Source organism: Carcharodon carcharias, chromosome 7, assembly GCF_017639515.1.
Source record: "Carcharodon carcharias isolate sCarCar2 chromosome 7, sCarCar2.pri, whole genome shotgun sequence".
Classification (NCBI taxonomy): Eukaryota; Metazoa; Chordata; class Chondrichthyes; order Lamniformes; family Lamnidae; genus Carcharodon; species Carcharodon carcharias.
This window is the reverse complement of record NC_054473.1, coordinates 47,284,265-47,303,858: the sequence shown is the minus strand read 5'-3', so window position 1 is coordinate 47,303,858 and position 19,594 is coordinate 47,284,265. Positions and strand designations below refer to the sequence as shown.

The window sequence follows — 19,594 nt, the reverse complement described above, 5'->3', positions numbered from 1 at the left end:
TCCAAAATATGCGTACTACCAAATTCAGCAGTCTATCTACAGAATAAATGTTTCTACATAAAGAGAAAATGGTGCAAATATGCAATAAGTCAGTCAGCATTGGTAAGCAGAAAAGACACAATACTTGAGATGTAATCCTTCATATTTCCAGTGTTTTTTCAGATTCCCATTTTTTTATTTAAACTGTTCCTAAAACTTCATTCAAGCTTTCAGAAAGAAACATTTTTTAAAGATACTGTTTGATACATAGATTAAGATGGAAACTAATTTTTCACACTTCAATCAGTTAAACTCAAATAAAATCTCAAATTATATTACAAGTATATAAGCTAGCAATATGTCAAGATTTCAATATTTTTTTTTCCAATTGCAGTGGCACTGATTGAAAAAGATTCTTTTAACAGTGGTTTAGCTATCCAAATAAACTGATAAATAATCTTTCAAATGAAAGCTACCTTGGTGTACCACTTAGCCAAGTTTGATCAACACAACTGAGTGGGACCAGAAAATATCCAAATGCTTGCTCACTCTTTTCTGGGGGTGGGGGAATAGATGGAAGAAATCAAACAAATGCAGACATTCTGGACAGTGAGAGCTACAATTAAACTTCAAGTCATTTCTGCACTGCTTAACCATAAAGATGTGAACAAAAACAAATCACTTTGATAATCAAAGAATCAAAGCTGCTGAACGTTCAGGCAAGGGCCACAGTCATCTTACTGGATGAGGTAGCTCAAGGTTAATTTGGAAATGTTCATCCAAACTAATTATTTGTAAACTGTAGCTGTGCTAATAATTAAATTAGAAGTTTGAGTTTAATTATCTGAACCCTGTGGTGCTAAAAATCAGTCCATTGTGGGAAAACAATGCAGCAGAAATGTTTTGTGAAACAAAAATACAACAACCAAAAAGAAAAGCATACACTAACTTTTTATCATGGTGCATCTTGCCATGGTGAACCAGGTAAAGTGGTCTGCTCATACCACTGATGTGAAGTTTTTCTTTGGGGGATTTTTGTATCTTGGAGCTGGATGAAGGACAGTTTCCACCAGAAGAGCGACTGTTCGCACAATCACTACCGCTTCTGTTTTTTGAGAATGTGGAAGGATATGAGTACGTAGAAGATGATGGAGGAGTCACAGGTGGTTTACTTGATGTACCATGTCTTCTTTCTGTACACAGAAAATAAAACAATTTAACTTCCAGCCAACAATGGAGCAACAACTAGATTTTTCTATATCCAAATTTTCATTATGAAATATTAATCCCAAAATAAGTCTTGGGAAGTTTCAACAACTGCAATAATAAAGCAGAAAGATTTTTAAGGCTTTCCATATTATAATGCAAGCTATCAAAAGCAGGACATCATTAGTCAGTAATGGTAAGTTGCACCAGGGTCAAGGTAATGGTTACTAATTATGTGTAATTCCTTTAGGAATGCTCATTTTTGTATATAATGTATTTTCTACATGCAAGATTTTTCACTGTTTATACAATTGCAAAATCTAGCTTAAAATAGTTTTGAGATTTAATTCCTCTTCACAAACCAATACAAAAGTTAAACTGATGCTATAAAATTTGTGAAAGAACAGTAATTTCTCTTAAGTTACTGAGAAATTTCTCAAATACTGACATCATAGGATTTGAAATTGATCAGGCCATTCCAAGGTGGACCAAGTTGTGGTGCTTTTTCTTGGAGATTTTGTTGAAGATGATCCAAACTTCTGTGGCAGAGTTGGCAACACCAAAAGGTAACTTGTATCACAGACTCCAAGGATAGCAAGTGCCAGTTCCACTGCTTGATTGCAGGCAAGCAAGGCAAGTTTCCAAACACTTATCTGTGTGGGCCTTCACCAGCCATTAGAAAAAGGTTCAGCAGCCAGAAAATTTTGAAATGCAAATTAGCAATCACATATGCTTAAGCTTATTTTATTACTTTCTGGTATGTGTACCCCACAAAAAGAAACTAACGTTTCCATTTCATCAGGTACACATGGCATTAAAAACACAGGTTCTGTAGTAATTTGTAACATCAGCATAAGACAGGTTTATATTAAAAGTAGTGCGAATTCAAAAGCATCTTAAATTATCTGAGCTAATGATATTTCTGCTCAAGATGATTTTTTAGGGACAGTTACAATTGTTGGGCAAATACCTGTGATGTTAATAACTGCCTTCACAGTATAATGTAGACCATGTTGAGTAATAAACATCCACTTTTTCAGATGTGTGAATGGTCAATTATTCCAACCCTCACTACGTTGAAAACTTAATTATTCAAATATTCATTTAAATGTTCATAGGCTTTGATTTTGAAAACAAAATGAGAAGCATGCAGAACCACACAGCATGTAATTTCTTTCTTGTTTTCATCTCATTTTCCTTCCAACAGCAGCTTTCCTACAACGAAGGCAGAAAAATTATCACACATACTTCTGCTAATATTGCTCTTCATCATTAAATGGGAAGTGGCTAATCCACTAAATCCCATTTTTGGAGGGAGCACCTTGCCTCTGTTCAAGGCTGCTCTGATAGCATGGCCATATTCAGTAACTTTGCAGACTCAAGCACATATTGAAACATTCCCTATAATTCTTCACTGCATTATAGCAGCATGCTAAGTCATCTGGAACTGCAGGATCTTAAATTTATAACACTTGGAATTTAAAAGAAAGCTTGCATTTCAACACCTCATTATCATATCTTATTTGCCTCAAAACATTAATTCATGAGTTGCTCTGAAGTGCAATTCTTAATGTACTAAGTAACTGTAATCTTGACATGTACTTTTGAAGGCATAGCTTCAAGAAGTAACCTAAATATCTATGGAAACAACCAATTCCTTTTCTCCAGTTCATACTTTGTGAAAAATTGCACTTAAAGCCCAATAACTCTCAAGTCATGACTAGCACGATAACTCTGTGCTTAACTGCCCTGTCCCCGCCACTGCTGGCAATATATTTTAAAAGGGCAGCCTTCCACTCAGCTGTTCCAATGTAAGCAGGTCAAATTTCAAAGTTCAGTTTCCTGATTGTTGATCCTCTGGAATCTGTTTTTATCCAGTCAAAGACAGAATTTCAGATATGGCTCCCAGTTCCAGAATGGAGTAGAAATTGGTGGAATCATAAGAGAACAGATAGATTGTTAAAGAGACCACATCAAGAAAAAAAATTGAAAAGCATAAATTGTGTATTTTAGTGTTGTATTATTAGTAATAAAATGTCTCCCTTAAAGGCGAAAACATTTTTACTATATTTTCTCTACCATCTCCTCTCCTCAAAGCATCAAATGTTAATAATTTGTTTCCAGTGTGTTGGTCAGTATGTGGTTATTATTCACCCTTTGATAAATGTCAGCTGGCTATTAAACTACAAGCCAAGCTCCATTTTCTCAGTTGATATCAACATGTAGACTTCCAGCAGGAATTGTCCAATAGATGTAAGGAGGAGCCTTCACTCCCTAACCCAGGTGGCCCGATTTGGCAGAGGCTGAATCTGACACGCTATCATCTACTGACTCTGTACAGATTGAAGACCTAGCGCACGCGTGCGTGCGCGCACCCCCCCCCCCCCCCCCCCCCCCCCCCCCCCCCCCCCCCCCCCCACCTCCACCCAAGAGATTTCCTGGCCTACATGGCTTAGTTATGTGTGCAGAAACTTGAACAATTAGGAGAACCTTTAGTGTGATGATAATTTTGTTGCTGAAATTTTAACAGTTAGCCATGAGTATGAAGTTTTCTGGAACTGTTAATACGTCAAGGATTACAATTTTGGAAGATAGAAAATATGCCAAAAATATAACTGGAAATTAAAGATTCCAGTGTAAGAATGTATGAGAAAGAATACTGCATCATGTTACTATATTCTATGATTTGTCCCAATCTGCAACACAGTCATTAGGTCCTTCTCTCTCTGCACTTATTTCTGGGATTCCACAAACTTTTCATGGCTCTGTCATATATAAGTAATTACCTCATTAAGTAGACCCACATTAAAGGCATTTTAACTATTGCATCTGACTTTTGTCCTTAAGTTTTAGAAAAAAACATAAGTAGTAAAAGCAGGATCAGGTCATATGGCTCTGAGCCTTCCCCACTGTTGGCTGGTCTTTTATCTCAACTTTTTGCGCTCTCCATATTCTTCAATTCCCTTAGTATCCAAAAATCCATAACAGCTATGCATTCACAACTCTCTGTGGTAGAGAATTCCAAAAGATTCAGAATCCTCAGTGAAGAGGTTTCTCCTCACCTCAAATCCTAAATGGCTGATCCCTTATACGGAAACTGAGGCCTCTAGTTCTAGACTCCCCAGCCAGGGGAATAAACCATCTCAATCAAGCTCCTTAAGTATTTTATGGTTCAATAAGATTACCTCTCATACTTCTAAACTCTAGGGAATAATGGACTAGTCTAATCGATGATAGGACAACCTCTTCATCCCAAAAATCACTTGTAAATCTATATTGCACTCCCTCTATTATATCCTTGTTTGGTAAGGGGACCAAAATTATGCACAGTACTGTCTCAGAAAGGCCCTAAACAACAGTAAGACATTTTACTCTTAGCCTTTATTACAAAGGAAATAGAGTATAACATATCATTTGCTTTCCTACTTATTTCCTGTACCTGCACGTTAACTTCGCAATTTCTGTACAAGGACACCCAGGCCCTCTAAGTACCAAAATCTTTCAGTGTATCATCATTTAAAAAATACTGTTTTTTTTATTTTTCCAACCAAAGTGCATAACTTCACACTTCCCACATCATATTCCATCTGCCACATTCTTGTCTTAACCTGTCTAAATCTACTTGCAACCTCATGAGTCTCCCAAATAACTCAGTAAGAATTCTCCTTATTGGCTGATAAGTGACAAGTAACATTTGTGCCACACAAGTGCCGAGCAATGACCATCTCAACAAGAGAGAATCTTACCATCTCCCCGTGACATTCAATGGCATTACCATTGCCGAGTCCACCACATCAATGTCCTGGGGGTTACCAATGAAATACTGTGGCTACAAAAGCAGGTCAGAGGTTAGGAATTCTGCAACGAGTAACTCGCCTCCTGAATCCCCAAAGCCTGTCCACCGTCTAGAAGGCACAAGTCATGACGGAATACTCCCCATTTGCCTGGATGAGTGCAGCTCCTACAACACTGAAGAAGCTGGACACCATCCGGAACAAAACAGTCCGCTTGATTGGCACCACATCCATAAACATTCACCCCTTCCATTGCCGACGCACAGTAGCAGCAGTGTGCACCATCTACAAGATGCACTGCATGAATTCACCAAGGTTCCTTAGACAGTACTTTCCAAACCCACAACCACTGCCACTGCCACCTAGAAGGGCAAGGGCAGCAGATAGGTGGGAACACCATCACCTGGAAATTCCCCTCCAAGTCATTCACCATCCTGAGTTGGAAATATCTCGCCATTCCTTCACTGTCACTGGGTCAAAATCCTGGAACCCCTTGCTAACAGCACTGTGGATGTACCTACACCACACGGACTGCAGCGGTTCATGAAGGCAGCTCACCACCACCTTCTCAAGGGAAACTAGGGATGGGCAATAAATGCTGGTCCAGCCAGCAAAGCCCACATCCCATGAACGGAAAAAAAAACTGAACTAGACCAGCCATATAAATACTATAGCTACAAGAGTAGGCCAGAGGCTGGGAATTCTGCAGCAAGTAACTCGCCTCTGGATTCCCCAAAGCCCTTCCACCATCTACAAGGCACAAGTCAACAGTGTGACGGAATACTGTCCATTTGCCTGGATGGGTGCAGCTCCAACAATTCAAGCTTGACACCATCCACGACAAAGCAGCTCTTCTGATTGGTACTCCATGCGCCACCTTTAACATTCTCACACTCTCCATTACTGATGCACAATGGCAGCATTGTGTACCATCTACAAGATGCACTGCAATAGCGCACCATGGCTCTTTCAATAGCACTTTCCAAACCCATGACCGCTACATATGAATATAACATCTAGAAGGACAAAGGCAGCAGATGCATGGGAAAACTATCACCTGGAAGTTCCCCTCCAAGCCACTAACCATCCTGACTTGGAAATATGTCATCATCCCTTCACTGTTGCTGGGTCAAAATCCTGGAACTCCCTCCCTAACAGTGCTGTGGGTGTACCTACACCATATCAACTGCGGCAGTCCAAGAAGATGTCAAGGACAATTAAGGGTGGGCAATAAATGCTGGTCTAGCAAGCGACATCCACAGTCAATGAATGAATAAATTTTTAAAACATCAGGAATTTATCGCATAGAGAAAAAAAGTCATTTGTCTATCATGTCTGTGCCAGCCAACAAGCCATCCAGCCTAATCCCATTTTCCAGCTCTTGGTTCATGGCCCTATAGGTTAGTCTACTCAAGTGCTCAAAGTACTTTTTAAATGCTATTAGAGCTTCTGCCTTTACCAGCCTTTCAGGCAGTGAGTTCCAAACCCACCGCTATCTGGGAGAAAAGATTTCTCAACTCCTTCTACCAATTATTTTAAATCTATGCCTCCTGGTTATGAACCCCTGCAGCTTTCCATTCTATCTAGGTGCCATACAATTGTATACCACCACCTCCTCTCCAACGTCCCCCACCCACAAAACGTAGCTCCTCTGTTCCAAAGCAACAACCCCAGCCTATTCAATCATTTCCTCACAGCTAAGTTTTTCTGAGATAAAAACAAAAAAACTGCGGATGCTGGAAATCCAAAACAAAAACAGAATTAGCTGGAAAAACTCAGCAGGTCTGGCAGCATCGGCGGAGAAGAAAAGAGTTGACGTTTCGAGTCCTCATGACCCTTCGACAGAACTTGCGTTCGAGTCCAAGAAAGAGTTGAAATATAAGCTGGTTTAAGGTGTGTGTGTGGGGGGCGGAGAGATAGAGAGACAAAGAGGTGGGGGGGGGGGGGGGGGGTGTGTGGTTGTAGGGACAAACAAGCAGTGATAGAAGCAGATCATCAAAAGATGTCAACGACAATAGTACAATTTTAACACCTATGTGTTCTATTGTACTATTGTCGTTGACATCTTTTGATGATCTGCTTCTATCACTGCTTGTTTGTCCCTACAACCACACACCCCCAACACCCACCCGCCCCCCCCCCCACCTCTTTGTCTCTCTATCTCTCCGCCCCCCACACACACACCTTAAACCAGCTTATATTTCAACTCTTTCTTGGACTCGAACGCAAGTTCTGTCGAAGGGTCATGAGGACTCGAAACGTCAACTCTTTTCTTCTCCGCCGATGCTGCCAGACCTGCTGAGTTTTTCCAGCTAATTCTGTTTTTGTTTTAAGTTTTTCTGATCCTAGCAACATCCTCTCCCTACTGTTTAGTGCAATTGCATCCCTTCTGTAATCGGGTGATGGGAACTGCTGTACTCTAGCTGCAGTCTAATTAGTGTTTTGTACAGTTCTAGCATAACTTCCTGCTTTCATATTACATGCCTCAGCTAACAAAGCAAAGTATCTCCTGTGCCTTCTTCATTACCTTATCTACTTGCCCTGCTTACTTTCCCACCTATCTTTGTATCAGCAGCAAACTTGCATACATTACACTTGTTGTCCTCATCTAAGTCATTTACATAGATTGGAAATAACTGAAGCCCAAGAACTGATCTTTGTTGTGCCCCACTAATCACAGTCTGACAAACTGAAAATCTTGTCGATGGCATTACTTTCCTCAGAATTCCCCAACCATCAATATCCAGAGAAACGGTCACCAATGACCAGAATTATTTTTAAAATCAGATCAGCCTCATCAACAAAGTGGCTACAAAAGCAGGATGTGTACTCTCTGGTGTCAAAATCTTGCCACCATCTACAAAGGGCACTTGTTTGGGTGAACACAGCCACAACAACATTCAAGAAGCTCAACAGTTATCACAACTAAAGACAGAAATTGCTGGAAAAATTCAGCAGGTCTCACAGCATCTGTTTTTCTGCTTTTATTTCATATTTCCAGCATCCACAGTATTTTGCTTTTAACTTATCTGAACTAAGCAGTCTGAGTAACTTGCACCCTTGCCAGTGAACTAGACAATTGCGCCTTCAACCTGCAACTGTACAACTCAACCAAGCTAAATTTCATACGCAACATCGGTGAATGGTTTCAACCAGTTTTTTTTTCACTTCTAAACCCAACTGTGTTCTCTCTGCCCATATGACTACAGACTAACACACTTTTAAAGATAGTCAATCAGGGCAGGTTGTTAACCTGAGCTTATATCACTGTCTGGAAAAATTGATGAAACCAGACGACCTAATTAATTTAAATTTTGCAATTCACAGAATACGCCTAACTTAAAGCACCTAACTTAATTAGATACAAATCAGACTTTAATTGAAATAACATTCCAAAATTATGTGTGTGCAAAACAAAGCTAAGAATTCATTAAATTGTCTGAAATCCTTAATACTGTGGCTTCTGTTTGAAATAAACAAATCACTTAAGACGCTATAACCGGCAACTAGACGTTAATGCAAACGGATAGTTAGTGCTTTTTGGATGATATAAATGACCACCAGCTGTGAAACGGTGACACTTTAAATGGTGGAAGTAATATAATAAATGGCAATACCAGAAAAGCCCAGGAAGGAGGCAACAAACTGGCAAACATAAGTAGCTACACAGGTCAATCTTCTCAGAATATTTAGGGTAATGTTGCGGTTTTATTTTATAAACTTCCCATGAACGAATTTAAAAATTGCTTGAAGGGATGTGGGCGTTGCTGGCTATGCCAGCATTTATTGCTTATCCTTAATAGCCCTTGAGAAGGCGGTGGTGCCCTGCCTTGAACTGCTGCAGTCCATGTGGTGTACATACACCACAGTGCTGTTAGGGAGTTCCAGGGTGTTGACCCAGCAACAATGAAGGAACAGTGATGTAGTTCTAAGTTAGAATGGTGTGTGTCTTGGGGTGGGAACTTGCAGGTGGTCGTGTTCCCATGCATCTGCTGCCCTTGTCGGTAGGGGTTGCAGGTTTGGAAGATGCTGACAAAAGCGGCTTGTCGAATTGCTGCAGTGCATCTTGTAGATGGTACACACAGCTGTTACTGTGGATTGGTGGAGGGAGTGAATGTTTAAGCTGGTCCAATACAATTCTGATGATCCACAGTGCCTCATGGATGCCTAGTTTTGAGTAGCCAGGTTTGTTGCAAATGTAGCGATAATGCCACACAGCATGACAGGGGGTATCCTCAATGTGAAGACAGGACTTTATCTCCACAGTGACTGTGCAGTGGTCATTCCTACCAACAGAGTCATGAACAGATACATCTGCAGTAGGCAGGTTGGTGAGGATGAGGGCAAGTAAGTTTTTCCCTTTTGTTGGTTCCCTCACCATCTTCCAAAGACCCAGTCTAGCAGCTATGTCCTTTAAGACTTGGCCAGCTTGGTCAGTAGTTGTGCTACCGAGCCAATCTTGGTGATGGACACTGAAGTCCCCCACCCAGAATACATTCTGTGCTCTTGCCACCTTCAGTGCTTCCTCCAAGTGGTGTTCAACATGGAGGAGCACTGATTCATCTGCTGAGAGGGGGCAGTAGGTGGTAACCAACAGGACGTTTCCTTGGCTATATTTGACCTGATGCCATAAGTCTTCATGGGGTCCAAAGTCCACGTTGAGGACTCCCAGGGCAAATCTCTCCCAATTGTATACCACTATGCCAGTGGAACAGGACATACCCAGGATGGTGGTGGTGGTGGTGTCTGGGACATAGTCATACTCTCAGAATCATGCCTTATAGACAACGTCAGGCTGTTGCTTGGCTATTTGTTGGCACAAGCACCCAGATGTTAGTAAGGAGGACTTTGCAGGGCTGGCTGTGCCTTAGTTGTTTCAAGTGCCTAGGGCGATGCCTTTTAAACTTTGTAGCCATGGAGTGGCCTGCTAAGGCATTTCAGCATCAACCACATTGCTTGGGGTCTGGAGTCATGTGTAGGCCAGATTAGGCCTACCAGATGGGGTTTTATGAAAACCAACAACTGGTTCATGTACACAATTAGACTAGTTCTTAATTCCAAATTTATTAATTCAATTTAAATTCCACCAGCTGCTATGGTGGGATTTGAACCCATGTCCCCAGAGCATTAATCTGGGACTCAGGATTACTAGTCCAGTGACATTACCACTATGTCGCCAACTCCCCCTTAACTTCCAGTAAATGAGAGTCTTAAAGAGTGTATGAAGACTTTAAAAAATCTTAAAACCACAGTAAAACTAACCTGAAGATACCATTTTGAATCTTCAAATATTAATCCATGAGCAATCAAATCATAGCCAGGGGAAACAAAACATAGGTTAAGACCAACGGAGTTGCTCTAAGTACAGCAGAATTCAACGCACAAAGAACTGAGCTTTCAAAACTTTACAATGGCTGTACTTAGATTTACTATTGCAGCTTAAAAGAACATATTAATATATTTATACATCTGCTAGACTTTAGCAGTTAATGATTAATGCCATGTTAAACTGATCTAGATGTGAATGAGTGACCACCTTTTTACAAAGGAGAGAGAAGGAAGAAGTTGATCTTCTGATGAACTACTTATTAATTGCAAAAAGAAAATTAACCATTAAAAAAGCAGTTTACATTCAAGACACTTCTGTACTCCCAGAGTTTACTAGTTGCGTTTTTGGAAAGTGGATTTTTAAAAATTACACCTAAGTATCAGTAGCAGATGCATTATTAACTCAACCCAACACAATTTCATCTTCAAAAAAAACTTTAATACTGCTCAGTGTTTCACCTAATTCTCTCCTACTCCAACGTTTTCCATTTTTTCAAAAACTGTAAGTACTGCATAATCTAAAATTATTTTAAAATCATCCCACCCCCAAATAGGTGGGAAAATATTACTTAGGTATCCTCTAATTTCCGGTTCTCATCCTTACTTAAATGCTCAAAAGAACATCTGATTTTCATTGCTGAAATTTGGTTCTAAATTGTGGCAATCCCTAAAACCAGAAGTAAAACTAGGAAGATTGACAAGATCAACTTTGCCTATTTTCCCAACCATTAAAACCAGGAAGAGCTTTAGACTGATTAGTGACCCTGCAATCTAAAACATTTCCAAAACCATAAATCACTGCAGACAGAATAATGGATATGAAGACATGTAGTTCTAAAAAAAACACATAAAACTATGTCAGGATCATACATTAACATTTTATGGAGTTCATTTTCTGGATCACAAAATGTCTAGTGCCCTGAATACACTTTTCTGTTTCATTTTAAACATCTTCAGAACACATTAATCACAATATGGATCACCTTTGCTTGATCCCTTCACATCTTCCCCTTGCATTCCAATCTGTTCATTTAATGCTCCTTAACTTTCTCTTGCATTCAATCATTTTATTGCTTTTTGTCAGTCCACACCTTCATTCTATTCTTTACCAGATCTTGCTTTGCCTTAAGTTTGCACACAGATGAAGATCAGAGGGTTAAGTTTCCAATGACAGAAAGTACTTTGAATACAAGGGTAGAGTGCCACAAAGATTGACATACACTGAAGCTATTATTACTTTGTGAAAACTTGAAAAGCTAAAAATGGATCTTTTGCAACAAAAATTAGGTGGAAAATCCAAAAATATCCCTATTACATTTTCAATATGGGGTTCCAACACTAAACATTTGGAAAAACTTCCCCAAGAAGTCATACAATTAAAGAAAGGCATTTAACTGAAGTTTTTAATGAAAGAGTGATATGCTTTAAACCAGCATTATACAAGTACAGTGTACATCGGAAAACATGCTAAGCAAAATAAAAAGCACCAATTTAAAACTGAAGCAACTTTTTGGGCAGAGTAACACAGCTGCATGCTTAAGAGGATAGGTCAACCAACTGCAGACTACCCACTAATAAACATCTAATGTTTCCTCCTGAATGATCCAATCCAAATGTAGCTAGCCCTAGCATCAATAGTCAGGAGCCTAATCATAGATACCATGGAGTGGCACCCTGAAAGGCCCACTACGTGATATTTAGTCAATAGCTGATAGAAATATATTTTTCCCATGTTATCATCAATTTCATCATCTCATACTTGTTTTAGCTCAGAAGGCTGAAAACCTAGGTTTATATATAAATGGCATACAAATCCTTCAACTTATTAGTTTAAAAAAAGGCAAAACTGGTCAAGCCATATTTACTGCCCATTTTTGACTGACAGCATCCATGGTAATTTTCCTCCCTTGCTTTCCCACAAATTACCAGATTTATTGAATTCAATTCCACAATTTGCCATGGTGGGATCTGAATGCTTGACCTCTGGATCGTTGTCCAGTATGAAAACCACTACACTACCTGTACAACCAAGTATACCTGACTTTAAGTTTAGATGAGGAAGACTATTAGGCCACGAGGACACTAAATGTATGGGAACCTTCGATCCTCGTCTCGAACTTGCATTTGCTCCAATTTCAAATACAGTAGCAGACAATGCTGCTGCAATCTTGTAAAAAAAAATACTTTTATCCACAAATAGCTGCTTCCACAGCAATAAGAACTAATTTTGCAAGAGAAATGCTACTAAATATCAATACTTGATGGAGAAACAAAACTTTAAATGGATATGCCGAGTCCAGCATAGTTGACTCTAACAACATACAAATCAGCATAGGACCTGATGGAATAAAATTAGCAAATTACAGGGAGACTGGCACTGCCCACAAGTGCAGCCTCTCTTTGCTTACTATGTTTCTTTGCCATAAAACTCTCACCCCCAGCAAGGTTCCACTGACTGCATAGAGGTTCACAGAATTAGAGTTTTGGTCATAAAAGAACTGGCCAGTCACCAAAACAAAGAGAATTCAACAAAAAACATTTCCAAAAACCAGGAATAAAATAAAAACTTTCACACCCACAACTGAACAGATTTGACAGCAGTATAATCAGTAAGCCACAATCCAGTAGATTCCTATTCACCTTAAAATAGTAGAGCATGATTCAAACCCGTTCAATTTATTGCTATTACTTATGACATTGTGCCTCATAAAACCACTGCTACCATTTCTGAAAAGGTGTTGCCTTGAAATATCAAAACTTTCCTGAAGAACAATCAAAGCACAAATAGTACTTTGGATGAGCAAGTAGAAAATGTTACAGCTGTAACCTTAAAACTAATTCCACATTTCACAACAGTGCTTGATGTAGCAATTTATTTCCTCACTGTGGAATGCTGCCAGAGCAGGGACTTGGATTCTCGGAAAGCCTCTGGTTGTTTGGATCTTTTTCCCCCCAGTGAAAGTATTTTGTTTTAAAGGGGTTTGGTTTTGGGGGAAGGGGGGAGGAAAGAGAGAGTGGGGACGAGAGAGTTTTGATTATATCCTTCAAAAATAGTGTTTACAGGAAACAGCTGCAAATCAATGTCAATTTTGAGTTACTGGCAGCTAGAGAGTCTATCATCTTTTATTGCTGCCAATAAATTGATGCCATTGTACTGCATAACAGAAAAATGGGTGTGTTTTCCCTATTTCCATCTAACAGGCATCCAAAGACTGGTGTCCGATGAACAAGATACATCGGGGAGTATGTTTGCTGTGATGTTTCTGTCTCAAAACCAAATTGAAAATTCAGCAAGTGTTTATGACACCATCTGAAGGAGGGTGTTCTTCTAGCATCCTCTCATCCACCACCATCAATACATATTAACTGGGCATTTCTCTCATGCTTGTTTGTAGGACCTTGCCGTGTGCAAATGTAAAAGCAATAAAATGGCTGTGAAATTCTTGGTTTGCCCTGAAGATAATACAGGTGATAAATTAACACAAGTTTGTCCTTTTTACCTAGTGACTCAATCAAAATGGAACTGGTAATGAGAGTACATCTGTGTTCAGCTCTGGAAGGACTACCATTCTGAAGCCCAGCACACAAAAGCTGCATAACGCATATGGACAGTGAGGAAACGATGACTGCGCAAGAGCAAGAACTATCAATCTCAGTTTTGAAATTTTCAATTGACCTAGCCTCTATTACAACAACAAAAATAACAAGCGCCTTTAACAATGAAATGTCCCAAGATGCTTCACAGCAGTGTTATAAAATAAACATGACACTGAGCCACAAATGGAGGCATTAGGTCAGATAACCCAAAACTTGGTCAAAGTAGGAGGTTTTAAGAAGTGCCTTAAAGGTGGAAAGTGAGGTAGTGGGGCAGAGAGGCGTAAGGAGAGAATTCCAGAGCTTGGGGGCCTAGACAACTGAAGGCACAGCCAGCAATGGTGGAGTAATTATGATTGGGAATGCACAAGGGGCCAGAATTAGGGGAGCGCAAATATCTTGGAGAGTTTGGGGCTGAAGGAGATTACAGAGATAGGGAGGGGCTAGGCTATGGAGGGATTTGAAAGCAATGACAAGCATTTTAAAATCAAGACATTGCTTAACCGGGAGCCAGTGTAGGTCAGCAAGCACATTGGTGATAGGGGACAAGGCTTGCTGTAAGTTGAGACCTGGGCAACGTATTTTGGATGACCTCAAGTTTACAGAGGGTAGAATGTGGGAGATCAGCCAGGAGTGCATTGCAATAGTTGAATCAAAAGGTAATGAAGGTATGAATGAGGGTTTCAACAGCAGGAATAGAATGTTCCAGATTTCTACCACCCTGTGTCTGAAGAAATGTTTTCTGGTGTCAACCTTGAAAGGTGTAGTTCTAATTTTAAGGTTACACCCCTTGTTCTGGGCCCCCTACCAGAGGAAATAGCTTCTGCCTACCTTATCAAACTCTTCAATCCATCTTTAAAAATTTCATCATATCACCTTCTAAACATTTACATCCAAAGGAATACAAGCCTAATGTACGCAACCTGTTGTCATAGTTTAACCCTTGTATTCTGCATAACCCAAGGCCAATATTTCCCAATTCCGTGAACGGGAATTCCATGAACTGCTACATCAAACTCAAGGCAACTAGGGATTGGCAATAAATGCCAAGTTTGCCAATTAACATGCACATCCTGAAAATGAAATAAAACATGAGACACTCAAGAGTACCCCTACACAAGATGGCAGGAGCACAAAATAAGCGCATGAGCAAGCAAAAGGAATTCTGAGTGGGAGATTTTGACCCACCAATCTATCTGGTGAAATATCTGTTCTTCAATATAGAAACTAAAGACATCCAACTGTCCTTTCAGTTAGCCTTCTGCTGGATACATCGAATAGTCAAACTCCTAGTCATTCAAGTGTTGCCAAAAAAAACTAATAGTATCAAGAAATAGTTAAAATTATATCCAATGATCTTCATTGTTTACTAATTAATGTTCCCAATTATTATAGAATTTGGATTCCAAGTTTTCTAGTTTTAATGTTAAAGCAAATTGTTGGCTTTAATATATATGAGAGAACACCAACATGCACAGTACAATGCATCTTTTAAGAATGGGGTCACCTCTAACAAGCTGATTAACTTAACAGTTCTTGAAGTGATTTGGAGCTACATCCCCCTTATTGACGACAAACATCGGTCTTACATCTGACTACCTTAGGGGAGTTAAAACCTTGTTTTACAACTCTTTTAGTACTATGGTGACTTACATGCACAAAACCTCCAACCACAAGATCCCACACAGCAAAATTAACAAACCACAACACGATAAATGTTGTCAGAAGGATTAATATTGGGAGAGCTCTATGTTCCTCTTTGAATACTTTCACGAAGCCTGTAATACCCACCTATCCCACCAGAAAAGATGGATAAGATGTCAATATGCCTTCGCTGAAAGACAGTATCTCTGACAATGCATCATGCAGACACACCAATCTAATGAAAAGTCAGAGTAAGACTTGAATACATAACTTTGCCACTCAGAAGCAAGAGCCTTATCAACTGAGATGACATTTGTTATCATTCGGTATAATACTGTGCAGTTCTGAATGAAACAAGTATCCAGAGCAAGTCTTGTAGAAGTTAAAAGCAGAAGGTCCTCCAAATTCCATTTATATCAATACATTAATTTGTAAATAACCAGATAGAACTAATGACATTAACACCAGTTCTCAAACTACAGATCTGCAGTCAGGAGACGGGCAGGAAAAATGCAAATATGGTCAGAAAGACTTGCCTTAAACTTCCTCGCCTTTATAAGGACTCTGATTGTTTCAGCAACTCATATGGGTACAATATTTGCTGAAAATTATAAGAACACAATTTGAAAGTTATTGGCCCTCGCAGTATGTATTCAAATTTACACATTCGTATTGCAAAGGCAATTTCCAAAGAACAAAGAAAAACAAAACATAACACACAATAACTGGACAGCTCACATCAGAAGGGAAGTGAACAGCCTGTAAGCAAACCTTCCTGTGTGTTCATAGTATTTCCTGTGTCATGAAGCCACAGTTATCACTGCCTTAAAAGGGCTCTAAAAGAGACCAAATATCTACAATTCCACTCATTAGAATTTCACTGATATAAGTAATTGCATTAGCTTGCTTGATCCTACACAGGTAATGGTTTGCAGCACTGAAAGCGAGAGGTTTATTTATCAGTGCAAACCTCAGCACTCTGGCACAGCTCAAGCTTTGCTCCATCCGCTTTTGCCAGAAGTACTCAAATAACATTTCAGAGTAGCTTATATGCAAGATTGGCCACAGCAGTTAATCCCTCATTTTGAGATGATCTACTTTGATTCACTTATTCTACTTAGGCTGTTAAGAGGAACTTCAACAACATTCAGCTGCAGATTAGTCTCGGTAACAGATAACAGAACACGACCGCTTTAGCTTCATGCAGTGACAGTAAAGTAGCCTACACTAACCTTCTGCAAACTCCATGCAGATCTGGGCGTTCTGCCAAACTCCTTTCATTGAAAGCTACATAAGAAACTCCAACTACAGCCTACGGCCCAGCGTTAAAAAGTAGAAGCCGATTAGAGGAGTCTCTTTTATTAATTCCCATTTGCTTCCACTTTGATATCGAGCTAGTGTGGAGGCCTCACATCAGTCGCCCATCAACAGACATTACATTTGGGATTATGTAACTCGCACTTGTTAACAGTAGAATGCTTGAAATACAAAGGTCCTGGAAGATAGATACAAATCAGAAGTATCCAATGTTCTCTTATATGGTCATATCACAGGTCCCTGTTGGACGAACTGCCTGTACTGAAGTAACTTGTTAAATGAAGCTTCATCATCTAATTTCAAATTACCTAGAGTAGTTTACTGCTGAGAAAAGATCATTTGTGAATTGCTAGACTACTGACACTAATGGTCTCCTTCGTTCCTGCAGTGAAGAGGAAATGATCACTGGTTACAGTGCTATGCAAGATACAAAATAAACTGCCATGAAACCAAATAAATCCCTGAAAGCACGCCAGATCCCTGAAAAATTAGATTGAACATATGGGAGGAATCTGCCAAGCATCATTTTCTAAAAATAAATTTTAACAGGAAAAACAAATACAATTAACTTGTCTTGTTCTCTCTACAGATGCTGCCTGATCATAAGTGTTTCCAGTTTTCTGTTTGTTTTAGTATTAACATCCTTTTGTTTCCTTCAGTCAGTTTCTATCAATTAACAAAAGATAAAACTGATGCCAGCAATGGGAACTTATTACTCTCCAAACCCCACAATAATGCAAAGGTATTGTCACTGACTAGATTAAAGTATGCTCAGTAAATGACTAACAATTCAGTTTAGCAAGCCTTTCAAGCAAATTCCATAATTACAGTCAATCTGCCATTGATGTAAAGTAGAAAAATGTCCCTCAACACTATGGAAACAGAATCTGATAAAAGAAAATCAATGCCAAGTGAAAGAATTGTCAAAATCAAAGTTATAGAAGGGCTGACTAAAAGCTTGGTCAAAGAGGTGGCTTTTCTGAAAGGCTTTTAAGAAGCATCTGAGAGGAGAGTTCTAAGGTGGGAATTCTAGAGCATTAAGGCTTACTTGGTGCAAAATAGAACTGCCAATGGAGTGAAGGGGTGAGCGAACTGTTCTACTTGGAACTCTGTTACGGCAAGAGACTCCCAGGAGGGCAGTAACACTTTAGCAATGTCCTCAAAGCATCCCTGCTGACTCATGGGAGCTCCTGGCTTATGACTGACCAAAATGGAGGTGGTTTACTCAGCAAGGCACCGAACATATCGAAAGACCTTGCTGGGAACACGCAGAATTGAAGTCAAAGCATTGGAAAGAGCTCACAAACCTCCAAACACTTCATCTGCCTGACCCTTCCAGCACAAGCTGCCACACATTTGGCAGAGTCTGTAGATTGTGCATTGGGCTTACCTGCCATCTCAGAACCAAATGAACCGGAGTTGAAGCAAGTCATCCTCTATTTTGAGGGTCTGCCTAAGGAGGTGGTGGGGGAATGGGGAAATCTGAGTTCAGAATCAAAGGATGTGAGAGTTCCCTGAAGGTTATAGATCTGGAGGAGGTTACAAAGATAGAAAAGGGCGAGACCATTAAAGGATTTAAATGCAAAGGATAAGAATTTCAAATTTGAGGCACTGGGGGAACAAGAGCCAATGTAGGTCAGTAAGCACATGGTGATGACCGAGTGGGGCCTGATGCTGGATAGGATACGGACACAGGATGTTTGGATGAGACAAAGTTTATGGAAAGTGAAGGCTTCAGCCACAAGTGAATTGGAATCGTCGAGGCTGAAGATCACAAAAGCATGGATGAGGGTTTCAACAGAAGTTGGGCTAAGGAAGAGATGAGTTGGGCAATGTTTGAAGTGGAACTTGGCAGCTGTTTTTCAATAGAAAGGATGCCAGTCAGAAGCTCAGCTCAGGTCAAAAAAGGTGCCAAGATTGAGAACGGTCTGGTTCAACCTCAGACAACAGCTGGGGAAGGGTGTAGAATCAGCAACCAGCTTATGGAATTTGTGGTGGGGCCAAAGTCTATAGCTTTGGTCTTCCAATATTCAACTGAAACTGAGCTTTATCCAAGGGTGCCTTAAAACACATAAAAACGTAAAGATGCTGGTGAATGATGAAAAAGATTGAATTGTATCAATTTCCGAAAAGAATTAGGAAGGCAGGAAAATCTCTCAAAGCAGTAAGGACGACATCATAAGGTAAATATTTTGATAACTGAAATGCCAAAAATTGAAAGGAAAGGCAATCAATTCTTAAATTTCAGTTCTCCTAGATAGACGGAATAACCTAATTTTCTGGAAAATTCCAAATAAATAGTAATTCCAATTACTAAAATTAGCAAATTAAAGACAACTACAGATATCAGTACAAAAGTAGAAAGCTCTACTAGTCTTGGGGATTTTGTACTTTCTGGTTTTGTTCCGTACTTCAAGCTCCCGCAGATTCAATAAGGAAGCAAAATCATACACTTTATATATAAAAAAATCACCAACCATTTAAAAAAGACATGCAAAAAATAATTTGTACACATCTAATCCTAGAGCTTTCATGGCAAACACATTTTTATCACTACCATGATTAAGGTAATTGTGAATGAAGAAAGCCATTCAGCCCATCTTATTTAGTTTGGCAAGGAATTAAAATGACTCAACCCACCCCACCATCATTCATTGTAACATCCAATTAGTTGAATCTGGGTTTTTGCTTTCATAATTGCCCAAGACCTTGATTACTGAAATTCTGAAGAA

General features: G+C 39.6%; 1 protein-coding gene across 3 annotated transcripts in view; it reads right to left on the bottom strand.

Moving 5' to 3' along the window:
• Positions 1–19,594, bottom strand: part of LOC121280301 (ataxin-7) — a 136,620-nt gene that overhangs the window by 22,476 nt on the left and 94,550 nt on the right. For 2 of the 3 annotated variants that reach the window (XM_041192161.1, XM_041192159.1), the window contains one exon: positions 929–1,172. In XM_041192161.1, coding sequence (XP_041048095.1) covers positions 929–1,172 — 244 coding nt within the window. Of the gene's footprint in view, positions 1–928; positions 1,173–16,777; positions 16,809–19,594 lie in introns of those variants that run through there. The other variant, XM_041192160.1, reaches the window with a different exon arrangement.